Source organism: Pseudophryne corroboree, chromosome 1, assembly GCF_028390025.1.
Source record: "Pseudophryne corroboree isolate aPseCor3 chromosome 1, aPseCor3.hap2, whole genome shotgun sequence".
Taxonomy (NCBI): domain Eukaryota; kingdom Metazoa; phylum Chordata; class Amphibia; order Anura; family Myobatrachidae; genus Pseudophryne; species Pseudophryne corroboree.
Window position 1 is genome coordinate 446,955,084 of NC_086444.1, and position 15,767 is coordinate 446,970,850.

At 48.0% G+C, this 15,767-nt stretch overlaps 1 protein-coding gene across 5 annotated transcripts in view; it reads left to right on the forward strand.

The window, feature by feature from the left end:
- The window catches only part of ACIN1 (apoptotic chromatin condensation inducer 1), a 265,672-nt gene that overhangs the window by 61,766 nt on the left and 188,139 nt on the right, over positions 1-15,767 (forward strand). For all 5 annotated transcript variants that reach the window (XM_063913544.1, XM_063913545.1, XM_063913546.1 and 2 more), the window contains exon 3: positions 14,679-14,790. In XM_063913544.1, the coding sequence (XP_063769614.1) occupies positions 14,679-14,790 (112 nt within the window). The remainder of the gene's footprint in view (positions 1-14,678; positions 14,791-15,767) is intronic.

Consider the following 15,767-nt stretch of genomic DNA (forward strand, 5'->3'; position numbering starts at 1 on the left):
ATTTAAGCTGTGATTTTTATTTTGTGCAACAAGTTTCTGCCATCTGTATGCATGACATGTTTGTATCTAGGCTTATTCTGCATAAAGAATTCTACCAAAAACAGGACATTCAGTAGTAGCTGTTCCAAAATAAAGGTTAATTACCTGGGGCCCAGCTGTCTTCATATCTGGGACCTCTTCTACACATTTGCCACCTTATGCATTTTCTGTTGGCTATGTGTAATTGTATAGCACACTGCCCATTTAAAAAAAATAAAAAAGGAAGAGCTAAAAGCAAAAAAAATGTTTTTATTATAATAATAATAACAACAACAACAACAACAACAGAGCAAGTAACCTTGCATCTTATACCCCTTTCACACCAGAAATGCAGGGACAAAACCCGGGAATACTGCCACGGGCTCATGCAGGGACATTCCCGGGTTGGCACCTTTCACACCAGCGTTTGGAGCCGAGACATCCCGGGTCTGTACCTTTCATACAGAACCCGGGATGGGCGTTAATTTTAGGAAGAATGCCATTAGAAATGCCCTTTTTAAGGGGCATAAAGATGAGTGGCAAACAGTGAAAACATTTGTACCCAGCATAAAGAAATGTTACGTGATTCCTAATATAAATAATTGTACATAAACAAAAGTTTAGCCAAGTTTTTGACTTTGTTTTAATGGTGCAAAAGTAACCTGTTAAATGCACAGGCATATATAGGTTTGAACTTGGCATAAAATGCCAACATGTGCGGAGCACAATGCAAACTTAAAATAATAAAATGAACTTTTCAACACGCCCCCCCCCCCCCCCTCCCCTCCCCTCCCCCACACACACACCCAAACATGAAAATTGTGGGCTATAACAGCACAAAAGTATATACGGAAAAGACAAATATACATTCCAAAGACTGACTATGGCAGTTGCCTATAGATTTTGTATTCTGGAGATGAAATATTAGGGGTCGGGGTGGGGTTGGGGTTATGGTTAGGGGGGTCATAATAGTGACCTCGAGAATATGATGGATAACTGTGCTCTGGGACAGGGGGGGCCTGGTTGTGGTGGTTATGTGGGTTCATATTGTGGCCCTGATTGTGTGGCAAGAAGCGTTTCATGAACTGAAACTGCCGCTCTTGATATTGGTTCAAGATGCGTTCTTGGTGTCCCATTATCTGTGTAATGAAGGATTGCTGCAGCTCTCTTTCTGCCTCTATAAAACGGAGTTGGCGAGCATCCTCCTGGTGCTGCATGTTGTTATCCATGTCGCGCAGTTCTCCAACCAGTACAGAGGTCATTGCCCGTGCAGCAAGCTCCACTTTGGTGGCTCTGCGTCTCCTCTTGGGAACTGTATATACTGCAAGGGGAATAAAAGGGCATATAAGAACAAGCAGTGTTGTTTTTTTTCGCGTTTGGGGCCTCCTACCACCTTCACTAGATACACTGTAAACTCTACAGAATAAACTTAATTGTTGGCAGTTACGGTGTCATAAGCAAGCACATATACTTACTTTCTCTATCGTCCTAGTGGATGCTGGGGTTCCTGAAAGGACCATGGGGAATAGCGGCTCCGCAGGAGACAGGGCACAAAAAGTAAAGCTTTTCCAGATCAGGTGGTGTGCACTGGCTCCTCCCCCTATGACCCTCCTCCAGACTCCAGTTAGATTTTTGTGCCCGGCCGAGAAGGGTGCAATCTAGGTGGCTCTCCTAAAGAGCTGCTTAGAAAAAGTTTAGCTTAGGTTTTTTATTTTACAGTGAGTCCTGCTGGCAACAGGATCACTGCAACGAGGGACTGAGGGGAGAAGAAGTGAACTCACCTGCGTGCAGGATGGATTGGCTTCTTGGCTACTGGACATCAGCTCCAGAGGGACGATCACAGGTACAGCCTGGATGGTCACCGGAGCCGCGCCGCCGGCCCCCTTGCAGATGCTGAAGTCAGAAGAGGTCCAGAATCGGCGGCTGAAGACTCCTGCAGTCTTCTAAAGGTAGCGCACAGCACTGCAGCTGTGCGCCATTTTCCTCTCAGCACACTTCACACGCAGTCACTGAGGGTGCAGGGCGCTGGGGGGGGGCGCCCTGGGAGGCAAATGTAACCTATATAAAGGCTAAAAATACCTCACATATAGCCCCCAGAGGCTATATGGAGATATTTAACCCCTGCCTGGATTCACTAAATAGCGGGAGACGAGCCCGCCGGAAAAGGGGCGGGGCCTATCTCCTCAGCACACGGCGCCATTTCCTCTCACAGCTCCGCTGGTCAGGACGGCTCCCAGGTCTCTCCCCTGCACTGCACTACAGAAACAGGGTAAAACAGAGAGGGGGGGCAAATTTATGGCGATATTTTGATATATATAAACCAGCTATAAGGGAGCACTTATTATAAGGCTATCCCTGTTATATATAGCGCTTTTGGTGTGTGCTGGCAAACTCTCCCTCTGTCTCCCCAAAGGGCTAGTGGGTCCTGTCTTCGTTAGGAGCATTCCCTGTGTGTCTGCTGTGTGTCGGTACGTGTGTGTCGACATGTATGAGGACGATATTGGTGTGGAGGCGGAGCAATTGCCAAATATGAGGATGTCACCCCCTAGGGAGTCGACACCAGAATGGATGCCTTTATTTATGGAACTACGGGATAGTGTCAACACGCTAAAGCAGTCGTTTGACGACATGAGACGGCCGGACAATCAATTAGTGCCTGTCCAGGCGACTCAAACACCGTCAGGGGCTGTGAAACGCCCTTTGCCTCAGTCGGTCGACACAGACCCAGACACAGGCACTGACTCCAGTGGTGACGGTGACGAATCAACCGTATTTTCCAGTAGGGCCACACGTTATATGATTTTGGCAATGAAGGAGGCGTTACATTTAGCTGATACTACAGGTACCACTAAACAGGGTATTATGTGGGGTGTGAAAAAACTACCTATAGTTTTTCCTGAATCAGAAGAATTAAATGACGTGTGTAATGAAGCGTGGGTTGCCCCTGATAAAAAGCTGATAATTTCAAAGAAATTATTGGCATTATACCCTTTCCCGCCAGAGGTTAGGGAGCGCTGGGAAACACCTCCTAGGGTGGACAAGGCGCTAACACGCTTATCTAAACAAGTGGCGTTACCCTCTCCTGAGACGGCCGCACTTAAAGATCCATCAGATAGGAGGATGGAAAATATCCAAAAAAGTATATACACACATGCAGGTGTTATACTACGACCAGCTATAGCGACTGCCTGGATGTGCAGTGCTGGGGTAGTTTGGTCAGAGTCCCTGATTGAAAATATTGATACCCTGGACAGGGACAATATTTTACTGTCGTTAGAACAAATAAAGGATGCATTTCTTTATATGCGTGATGCACAGAGGGATATCTGCACACTGGCATCACGGGTAAGTGCTATGTCCATTTCGGCCAGAAGAGCTTTATGGACGCGACAGTGGACAGGCGATGCGGATTCAAAACGACATATGGAAGTTTTGCCGTATAAAGGGGAGGAGTTATTTGGAGTCGGTCTATCAGATTTGGTGGCCACGGCTACAGCCGGGAAATCCACCTTTCTACCTCAAGTCACTCCCCAACAGAAAAAGGCACCGACTTTTCAACCGCAGCCCTTTCGTTCCTTTAAAAATAAGAGAGCAAAGGGCTATTCATATCTGCCACGAGGCAGAGGTCGAGGGAAGAGACAGCAACAGGCAGCTCCTTCCCAGGAACAGAAGCCTTCCCCGGCTTCTACAAAAGCCTCAGCATGACGCTGGGGCTTCTCAAGCGGACTCGGGGACGGTGGGTGGTCGTCTCAAAAATTACAGCGCGCAGTGGGCTCACTCGCAGGTAGATCCCTGGATCCTGCAGATAATATCTCAGGGGTACAGGTTGGAATTAGAGACAGATCCACCTCGCCGTTTCCTGAAGTCTGCTTTACCAACGTCCCCCTCCGAAAGGGAGACGGTTTTGGAAGCCATTCACAAGCTGTACTCTCAGCAGGTGATAGTCAAGGTACCTCTTCTACAACAAGGGAAGGGGTATTATTCCACTCTTTTTGTGGTACCGAAGCCGGATGGCTCGGTAAGGCCTATTCTAAATCTGAAGTCCTTGAACCTGTACATAAAGAAGTTCAAGTTCAAGATGGAGTCACTCAGAGCAGTGATAGCGAACCTGGAAGAGGGGGACTTTATGGTATCCTTGGACATCAAGGATGCGTATCTCCACGTTCCAATTTACCCCTCACACCAGGGGTACCTCAGGTTCGTTGTACAAAACTGTCACTATCAGTTTCAGACGCTGCCGTTCGGATTGTCCACGGCACCTCGGGTCTTTACAAAGGTAATGGCCGAGATGATGATTCTTCTTCGAAGAAAAGGCATATTAATTATCCCATACTTGGACGATCTCCTAATAAGGGCAAGGTCCAGAGAACAGCTAGAGATGGGATTAGCACTGTCTCAAGAAGTGCTAAAACAGCACGGGTGGATTCTGAATATTCCAAAATCCCAGTTAATGCCGACAACTCGTCTGCTGTTCCTAGGGATGATTCTGGACACGGTTCAGAAAAAGGTTTTTCTCCCGGAGGAAAAAGCCAAGGAGTTATCCGAGCTTGTCAGGAACCTCCTAAAACCAGGAAAGGTGTCTGTACATCAATGCACAAGAGTCCTGGGAAAAATGGTGGCTTCTTACGAAGCAATTCCATTCGGCAGATTCCACGCAAGAATTTTCCAAAGGGATCTGTTGGACAAATGGTCAGGGTCGCATCTTCAGATGCACCTGCGGATAACCCTGTCTCCAAGGACAAGGGTGTCTCTTCTGTGGTGGTTGCAGAGTGCTCATCTATTGGAGGGCCGCAGATTCGGCATACAGGATTGGATCCTGGTGACCACGGACGCCAGCCTGAGAGGCTGGGGAGCAGTCACACAAGGAAGAAACTTCCAGGGAGTATGGACGAGCCTGGAAACGTCTCTTCACATAAACATTCTGGAACTAAGAGCAATATACAATGCTCTAAGCCAGGCAGAACCTCTGCTTCAGGGAAAACCGGTGTTGATCCAGTCGGACAACATCACGGCAGTCGCCCATGTGAACAGACAGGGCGGCACAAGAAGCAGGAGTGCAATGGCAGAAGCTGCAAGGATTCTTCGCTGGGCAGAGAATCATGTGATAGCACTGTCAGCAGTGTTCATCCCGGGAGTGGACAACTGGGAAGCAGACTTCCTCAGCAGACACGATCTTCACCCGGGAGAGTGGGGGCTTCATCCAGAAGTCTTCCACTTGCTGGTAACCCGTTGGGAAAGACCAATGGTGGACATGATGGCGTCTCGCCTCAACAAAAAACTGGACAGGTATTGCGCCAGGTCAAGAGATCCGCAGGCAATAGCTGTGGACGCGCTGGTAACGCCTTGGGTGTACCAGTCGGTGTATGTGTTTCCTCCTCTGCCTCTCATACCAAAAGTATTGAGAATTATACGGCAAAGAGGCGTAAGGACGATACTAGTGGTTCCGGATTGGCCAAGAAGGACTTGGTACCCGGAACTTCAAGAGATGATCACGGAAGATCCGTGGCTTCTACCTCTAAGGAGGGACTTGCTTCAGCAGGGTCCCTGTCTGTTTCAAGACTTACCGCGGCTGCGTTTGACGGCATGGCGGTTGAACGCCGGATCCTAAAGGAAAAAGGCATGCCGGAAGAAGTCATTCCTTCTTTGATTAAAGCAAGGAAGGAAGTAACCGTGCAACATTATCACCGAATTTGGCGAAAATATGTTGCGTGGTGCGAAGATCGTAGTGCTCCGACGGAGGAATTTCAACTGGGTCGATTCCTACATTTCCTGCAATCAGGATTGTCTATGGGTCTCAAATTGGGATCTATTAAGGTTCAAATTTCGGTCCTGTCGATTTTCTTTCAAAAAGAATTGGCTTCAGTCCCTGAAGTCCAGACCTTTGTTAAGGGAGTGCTACATATACAGCCTCCTGTGGTGCCTCCAGTGGCACCGTGGGATCTCAATGTGGTTTTGGACTTTCTAAAATCTCATTGGTTTGAACCACTAAAGAAGGTGGATTTGAAATATCTCACATGGAAAGTGACCATGCTTCTAGGCCTGGCTTCGGCCAGGAGAGTGTCAGAACTGGCAGCTTTATCTTACAAAAGCCCATATCTGATTTTCCATTCGGACAGGGCAGAACTGCGGACTCGTCCGCATTTTCTCCCTAAGGTGGTGTCAGCATTTCATCTGAACCAGCCTATTGTAGTGCCTGCGGCTACAAGTGACTTGGAGGACTCCAAGTTACTGGACGTTGTCAGAGCATTAAAAATATATATTGCAAGGACAGCTGGAGTCAGAAAATCTGACTCGTTGTTTATATTGTATGCACCCAACAAGATGGGTGCTCCTGCGTCTAAGCAGACGATTGCTCGTTGGATCTGTAGCACAATCCAACTTGCACATTCTGTGGCAGGCCTGCCACAGCCTAAATCTGTAAAGGCCCACTCCACAAGGAAGGTGGGCTCATCTTGGGCGGCTGCCCGAGGGGTCTCGGCATTACAACTTTGCCGAGCAGCTACGTGGTCAGGGGAGAACACGTTTGTAAAATTTTACAAATTTGATACTCTGGCTAAGGAGGACCTGGAGTTCTCTCATTCGGTGCTGCAGAGTCATCCGCACTCTCCCGCCCGTTTGGGAGCTTTGGTATAATCCCCATGGTCCTTTCAGGAACCCCAGCATCCACTAGGACGATAGAGAAAATAAGATTTTACTTACCGATAAATCTATTTCTCGGAGTCCGTAGTGGATGCTGGGCGCCCATCCCAAGTGCGGATTATCTGCAATAATTGTACATAGTTATTGTTAACTAATTCGGGTTATTGTTGAAGGAAGCCATCTTTCAGAGGCTCCGCTGTTATCATACTGTTAACTGGGTTTAGATCACAAGTTGTACGGTGTGATTGGTGTGGCTGGTATGAGTCTTACCCGGGATTCAAAATCCTCCCTTATTGTGTACGCTCGTCCGGGCACAGTACCTAACTGGAGTCTGGAGGAGGGTCATAGGGGGAGGAGCCAGTGCACACCACCTGATCTGGAAAAGCTTTACTTTTTGTGCCCTGTCTCCTGCGGAGCCGCTATTCCCCATGGTCCTTTCAGGAACCCCAGCATCCACTACGGACTCCGAGAAATAGATTTATCGGTAAGTAAAATCTTATTATTGGTGCGCATCACAGGGGGATTTGGCTGGAGTGTCGCATCCACATTTGTTTCCTGCCCAATCGCAGCTTCCGCACTGATGTCGGGTATATTGTCATCAGTCTGGTTGGCAGATGAGTCCAGATCGGGGTGGCCAGGGTCATCTGGGAATAGTATGGGCGATGATGATGGTGGGCCACATTGGGTACTTTCCATGCTGGTCTCACTTTCATCATCCACCGCAAAGGGTGAAGGAGTAGCTGTGCTGAAGGATGACCGGCTGATGGGGTCAGTGAGCGCAGTGCTGCCAAAAATAGATGCACATTGATCATAAAACATCCAGTTGCGCCTTGCAACACCACTTTTGTTCCTGTTGTCGTCATGGATGCGATTAAACTGCGATTTCAGTTTATTAACCACTTGTTGTTGGGTACGGATTATGCCCCGCGAGACCAGCATCTTCGCTATGTTGTGGTATATCTGGGCATCCTTCACAGTGCCTGTGACTTGGCGCCGGATCTCCTCCTCCCCTCTGATACTTAAAAGCTCTCTCACCTCGGCATTTGTCCAAGACATTGCAGGGCAGCAGTGGTGTGATGTGCCACAGAGCTGACAGTACCTGCCTCCACGCTGCTGTGCATCCTCTGCGCGCCACAGAGAAAAAAACAAGACCAGGAAGTGCCCTGAAGAGCCAATCAGCATCAGTATAGGCAACCCGGGAAGGTGGGACATGTCCCTGCACCATTCACACTGTCCAGGGTCCAGGGATCATCCCGGGACCAACCCTGGTCGATTGCAGGGTTGAAATGCGGGGACAGAAAACCCGGGTTTCTCTATCGTCCTAGTGGATGCTGGGGTTCCTGAAAGGACCATGGGGAATAGCGGCTCCGCAGGAGACAGGGCACAAAAAGTAAAGCTTTAGGATCAGGTGGTGTGCACTGGCTCCTCCCCCTATGACCCTCCTCCAAGCCTCAGTTAGATTTTTGTGCCCGGCCGAGAAGGGTGCAATCTAGGTGGCTCTCCTAAAGAGCTGCTTAGAAAAGTTTAGCTTAGGTTTTTTATTTTACAGTGAGTCCTGCTGGCAACAGGATCACTGCAACGAGGGACTTAGGGGAGAAGAAGTGATCTCACCTGCGTGCAGGATGGATTGGCTTCTTTGGCTACTGGACATTAGCTCCAGAGGGACGATCACAGGTACAGCCTGGATGGTCACCGGAGCCTCGCCGCCGGCCCCCTTGCAGATGCTGAAACAAGAAGAAGGTCCAGAATCGGCGGCATGAAGACTCCTCAGTCTTCTTAAGGTAGCGCACAGCACTGCAGCTGTGCGCCATTTCCTCTCAGCACACTTCACACGGCAGTCACTGAGGGTGCAGGGCGCTGGAAGGGGGGCGCCCTGGGAGGCAATGAAAACCTATTTTTGGCTAAAAATACCTCACATATAGCCTCCGGGGGCTATATGGAGATATTTAACCCCTGCCAGAATCCGTTAAGAGCGGGAGACGAGGCCGCCGAAAAAGGGGCGGGGCCTATCTCCTCAGCACACAGCGCCATTTTCCCTCACAGAAAGGCTGGAGGGAAGGCTCCCAGACTCTCCCCTGCACTGCACTACAGAAACAGGGTTAAAACAGAGAGGGGGGGGCACTAATTTGGCGTTAGAAATATATAAAAAAGATGCTATAAGGGAAAACACTTATATAAGGTTGTCCCTATATAATTATAGCGTTTTTGGTGTGTGCTGGCAAACTCTCCCTCTGTCTCTCCAAAAGGCTAGTAGGTCCTGTCCTCTATCAGAGCATTCCCTGTGTGTGTGCTGTGTGTCGGTACGTGTGTGTCGACATGTATGAGGACGATGTTGGTGAGGAGGCGGAGCAATTGCCTGTAATGGTGATGTCACTCTCTAGGGAGTCGACACCGGAATGGATGGCTTATTTAGGGAATTACGTGATAATGTCAACACGCGGCAAGGTCGGTTGACGACATGAGACGGCCGACAAACAATTAGTACCGGTCCAGACGTCTCAAAAACACCGTCAGGGGTTTTAAAACGCCCGTTTACTTTAGTCGGTCGACACAGACACAGACAGGGACACTGAATCCAGTGTCGACGGTGAATAAACAAACGTATTCCTTATTAGGGCCACACGTTAAGGGCAATGAAGGAGGTGTTACATATTTCTGATACTACAAGTACCACAAAAGAGGGTATTATGTGGGATGTGAAAAAACTACCGTAGTTTTTCCTGAATCAGATAAATTAAATGAAGTGTGTGATGATGCGTGGGTTCCCCCCGATAGAAAATATGGGCGGTATACCCTTTCCCGCCAGAAGTTAGGGCGCGTTGGGAAACACCCCTTAGGGTGGATAAGGCGCTCACACGCTTATCAGAACAAGTGGCGGTACCGTCTATAGATAGGGCCGTCCTCAAGGAGCCAGCTGACAGGAGGCTGGAAAATATCATAAAAAGTATATACACACATACTGGTGTTATACTGCGACCAGCGATCGCCTCAGCCTGGATGTGCAGAGCTGGGGTGGCTTGGTCGGATTCCCTGACTAAAAATATTGATACCCTTGACAGGGACAGTATTTTATTGACTATAGAGCATTTAAAGGATGCATTTCTATATATGCGAGATGCACAGAGGGATATTTGCACTCTGGCATCAAGAGTAAGTGCGATGTCCATATCTGCCAGAAGATGTTTATGGACACGACAGTGGTCAGGTGATGCAGATTCCAAACGGCACAAAGGTGTATTGCCGTATAAAGGAAGAGGAGTTATTTGGGGTCGGTCCATCGGACCTGGTGGCCACGGCAACTGCTGGAAAATCCACCGTTTTTTACCCTAAGTCACATCTCTGCAGAAAAAGACACCGTCTTTTCAGCTTCAGTCCTTTCGTCCCTATAAGAGTCATATCTGCCCAGGGATAGAGGAAAGGGAAGAAGACTGCAGCAGGCAGCCCATTCCCAGGAACAGAAGCGTTCCACCGCTTCTGACAAGCTCTCAGCATGACGCTGAGACCGTACAGGACCCCTGGATCCTACAAGTAGTATCCCAGGGGTACAGATTGGAATGTCGAGACGTTTCCCCTGCGCAGGCTCCTGAAGTCTGCTTTACCAAGGTCTCCCTCCGACAAGGAGGCAGTATGGGAAACAATTCACGAGCTGTATTCCCAGCAGGTGATAATTAAATTACCCCTCCTACAACAAGAAAAGGGGTATTATTCCACACTATATTGTGGTACTGAAGCCAGAAGGCTAGGTGAGACCTATTCTAAATCTAAAAAAATTTGAACACTTACAAAGGTTCAAATCAAGATGGAGTCACTCAGAGCAGTGATAACGAACCGGGAAGAAGGGGACTATATGGTGTCCCGAGACATCAGGGATGCTTACCTCCATGTCCCAAATTTGCCCTTATCACTAAGGGTACCTCAGGTTCGTGGTACAGAACTGTCACTATCAGTTTCAGACGCTGCCGTTGGATTGTCCACGGCACCCCGGGTCTTTACCAAGGTAATGGCCGAAATGATGGTTCTTCTTCGAAGAAAAGGCGTCTTAATTATCCCTTACTTGGACGATCTCCTGATAAGGGCAAAGTCCAGGGAACAGTTGGAGGTCGGAGTAGCATGATCCCGACAACAAGTCTCCTGTGCTTAGGGATGATTCTGGACACAGTCCAGAAAAAGGTGTTTCTCCCGGAAGAGAAAGCCAGGGAGTTATCCGAGCTAGTCAGGAACCTCCTAAAATCAGTGCATCATTGCACAAGGGCCATGGTAAAAAAAATGGTGACTTCCTTCGAAGCAATTCCAGTCGGCAGATTTCATGCAAGAACTTTTCAGTGGGATCTGCTGGACAAATGGTCCGGATCGCATCTTCAGATGCATCAGCGGATAACCCTATATCCAAGGACCAGGGTGTCTCTCCTGTGGTGGTTACAGAGTGCTCATCTTCTAGAGGGCCGCAGATTCGGCATTCAGTTTTGGATGTTGGTGACCACGGAGGCCAGCCCGAGAGGCTGGGGAGCAGTCACACAAGGAAAAAATTTCCAGGGAGTGTGATCAAGTCTGGAGACTTTTCTCCACATAAATATAGCTAAGGGTAAATTTATAATGCTCTAAGCTTAGCAAGACCTCTGCTTCAAGGTCAGCCGGTATTGATCCAGTGGGATAAAACATCACGGCAGTCGCCCACGTAAATAGACAGGGCGGCACAAGAAGCAGGAGGGCAGTGGCAGAAACTGCAAGGACTTTTCGCTGGGCGGAAAATCATGTGATAGCACTGTCAGCAGTGTTTCATTCCGGGAATGGAAACTGGGAAGCAGACTTCCTCAGTAGGCACGACCTCCACCCGGCAGAGTGGGAACTTCATGAGGAAGTTTTCCACATGATTGTAAACCGTTGGGAATTACCAAAGGTGGACATGATGGCGTCCCGTCTGAACAAAAAACGGGACAGGTATTGCGCCAGGTTAAGAGACCCTCAGGCAATAGCTGTGGACGTTCTGGTAACACCGTGGGTGTACCAGTCGGTGTATGTGTTCCATCCTCTGCTTTTCATACCTAAGGTACTGAGAATTATAAGACGTAGAGGAGTAAGAACTATACTCCTGGCTCCGGATTGGCCAAGAAGGACTTGGTACCCGGAACTTCAAGAGATGCTCACAGAGGACTTATGGCCTCTGCCGCTAAGAAGGGACTTGTTTCAGCAAGTACCATGTCTGTTCCAAGACTTACCGCAGCTGCGTTTGACGGCATGGCGGTGGAACGCCGGATCCTAAGGGAAAAGGCATTCAGGAAGAGGTCATTCCTACCCTGGTCAAAGCCAGAAAGGAGGTGACCGCACAACATTATCACCACATGTGGCGAAAATATGTTGCGTGGTGTGAGGCCAGGAAGGCCCCACGAAGAAATTTCAACTCGGTCGATTCCTGCATTTCCTGCAAACAGGAGTGTCTATGGGCCTCAAATTGGGGTCCATTAAGGTTCAAATTTCGGCCCTGTCGATTTTTCTTCCAGAAAGAATTGGCTTCAGTTCCTGAAGTCCAGAAGTTTGTCAAGGGAGTATTGCATATACAACCCCCTTTTTGTGCCTCCAGTGGCACTGTGGGATCTCAACGTAGTTCTGGGATTCCTCAAAACACATTGGTTTAAAACCAGTCAAATCTGTGGATTTGAAGCATCTCACATGAAAAGTGAACATGCTCTTGGACCTGGCCTGGACCAGGCGAGTGTCAAATTGGTGGTTTTTTTCTCAAAAAAGCCCATATCTGTTTGTCCATTCGGACAGGGCAGAGCTGCGGACTCGTCCCCAGTTCTCTCCCTAAGGTGGTGTCAGTGTTTCACCTGAACCAGCTTATTGTGGTGTCTTGCGCCTACTAGGGACTTGGAGGACTCCAAGTTGCTAGATGTGGTCAGGGCCCTAAAAATATAGGTTCCAGGACGGCTGGAGTCAGGAAAACTGACTTGCTGTTATCCTGTATGCACCCAACAAACTGGGTGCTCTTGCTTCTAAGCAGACTTTTGCTAGTTGGATGTGTAATACAATTCAGCTTGCACATTCTGTGGCAGGCCTGCCACAGCCAAAATATGTAAATGCCCATTCCACAAGGAAGGTGGGCTCATCTTGGGCGGCTGCCCGAGGGGTCTCGGCTTTACAACTTTGCCGAGCGGCTATTTAGTCAGGGGCAAACACGTTTGTAAAATCCTACAAATTTGATAACCTGGCTAAGGAGGACCTGGAGTTCTCTCATTCGGTGCTGCAGAGTCATCCGCACTCTCCCGCCCGTTTGGGAGCTTTGGTATAATCCCCATGGTCCTTTCAGGAACCCCAGCATCCACTAGGACGATAGAGAAAATAAGAATTTACTTACCGATAATTCTATTTCTCGGAGTCCGTAGTGGATGCTGGGCGCCCATCCCAAGTGCGGATTATCTGCAATACTTGTACATAGTTACAAAAATCGGGTTATTATTGTTGTGAGCCATCTTTCAGAGGCTCCGCTGTTATCATACTGTTAACTGGGTTCAGATCACAGGTTGTACAGTGTGATTGGTGTGGCTGGTATGAGTCTTACCCGGGATTCATAAATCCTTCCTTATTGTGTACGCTCGTCCGGGCACAGTATCCTAACTGAGGCTTGGAGGAGGGTCATAGGGGGAGGAGCCAGTGCACACCACCTGATCCTAAAGCTTTACTTTTTGTGCCCTGTCTCCTGCGGAGCCGCTATTCCCCATGGTCCTTTCAGGAACCCCAGCATCCACTACGGACTCCGAGAAATAGAATTATCGGTAAGTAAATTCTTATTTTTTGTCCCTGTACCCTTTCACACCAAGAAATTTCCTGGGTTGATGCGCGTTCATGTGTTTTAACCCGGGAAATTTATGGCTGTGTGAAAGGGGTATTAGTAAAACCATATTACTCTGCAGGTGAGGCAGATTTAATAGGTGCAGAGAACTTTATATTTGAGAGAAGAGTGTGCAGACTCGTATCTAAATTGCAGTGTAAAAATAAAGCTGTCCAGCATTTGTGGGCTACATGCAGAACCAGACGGCATTTACCGTGTTACTCTGCATGCAAAAAGAAATACATTTAGCAGGTTCAGCATCACTCCTTAGCTGCCTTCTGTAACCCCTAAGCTCCTTCCTGTATCGTTAGTTCTTCAGGAGAATGTTGCAGGGTTAAAGGCAATTGTTAGGAGTGGGAGAGGGAATACGTTTGTGTCAGTGGATGTGATTGTGACAGTGTTTACTAGTAAATATAAAATCTGTTTCATTACAGTTGGCAAAGTGAAAGAATTAAACACACACACAAAAGAGCAATGCTTCAGAACTCCCTCTTCCGAGAAGAGAGTTGGCTGTGCTATGGGGGTCATTCCTAGTTGATCGTAGCTGTGTTAAATTTAGCACAGCTACGATCATCTTCCCAGACATGCGGGGGGACGCCCAGCACAGGGCTAGTGCGCCCGCATGTCAGTTCCCCCCGTCCCCCGAACAAGTACAAAAGTGCTTTTCGGACCGCACTCCGAAAACAGTGGCCAAACGCCGCCGTGCCTCCCTCTCGCGCCAGCGACCGCCTCTGCCTGTCACGTAACAACGGCCTTCGGTCGTCTGGCATGCCGACCCGATCGCTGCGCTGCGAACAACTGCAGCGTGCGATCGGGTCCGAATGACCCCCTTAGTTTCCAGTCTAGTTTTAGTATGTTTCCAAAAACATCTGGAATATTTGTCTTTCTATCATGTGACTGTGGAGAACTGATTGTAGATTGGGGTACCGGTCACATTTCAAGATACATCAAGTGTGCATGTCATTTAAGGGGGGTAACCACTTAAAATATAATAGAAACTTAAAGGAGAGGTAAAAGTGTATAAATAAAAAAGCAGAAAATGCAAATATATCTCAACCTCTGTTTCCAATTCTTCCTTCCTTCATTCTATGTCTAAAAATGTTTTCTGTGATTTTTAAGTTTCCTGACCATCAACTGCCATAATCTAGTCTGGTCCAAGAAATGTTTGGAGTAATCTTATACTTTTGCTCTGCAGATGGGGGAGGAAATGGGCCAGAACAGCTTTATAAAGCAGTACCTGGAGAAACAGCAGGAGCTGCTACGCCAGCGCCTACAGAGGGAGGCACGAGAGGCACAAGAAACCGAAGGTATCTACTCATGCTGTGAAAGGGACAGAAGTTGCAGTTACCTCATTTTGGCGATACCTTTAGACAAACAAGTTTAACCACTTAACTGACAAAAAAATGTCACCCCAAAACTCTGCAGAAATTGTTGTTTATTTATTATTTAATAAAGTTTAAAACGTATTTTTAATGATATATATTTAAATATTTTATTTACAAAAATAATACCTAGGCCCCAACACTGTGTGCATAGGCTCTCATTGTAATTTTACTTCCAACACCCCATCAAAAATAATCCCAATAGTAACGTAAGATTCCCTGAATTGTCAGCCCACACACCCTCTGGTGGTAACAGATCCCCTGGCAGAGCCCCTGCCCCCTCACCCCCCAGTGTTAATGGACCACAATTAAGTACCCCTCCTCCCCATGTCGCACTACATTGTTTTTTTTTATATATATATATATTATTATTGATATATACCCCCACATCCAAAAAAAATGTTTATGGGGCAGCGTTACCCCTCTAGTGCCACATGACACCCCTCATTTACAGCGCCCCTCCCTTAATATTTTTCCAGAGAGAGTAGCGTGCCCTGCTGCAGCTGATCTCTGCACATGCAGAGAGCAGCATATTTCTGCTCAGTTAGAAACTATGTTTCCTCTCGCATGTTCACTTCTGGTGCATGCACTCCGAAATGCCGCTCACAGGGCCTTCTGAGGGGTATTTTTGGAAGTGATGTTAGCAGTCACGGACCACGACATCACTTCCAGGAGGCAGCAGCAGAAGGAGGAAGTCCGTTCTGCTATTGCCGGCATCCTTCATATAAGCAGCGGTGCTAAGCACTGTTCAGAGGAGATACATGCATTATTTTCTGACCAGTGTTATGCTCTGTGGAGTATATGAACAGCACTTCATTGATCTGCGTGCTTCCAGAATTTTAATAGAAGCTTCCACATGTTAGCACTCGGTAAGCAGCATGGTAAAATACAACAACCTTCTT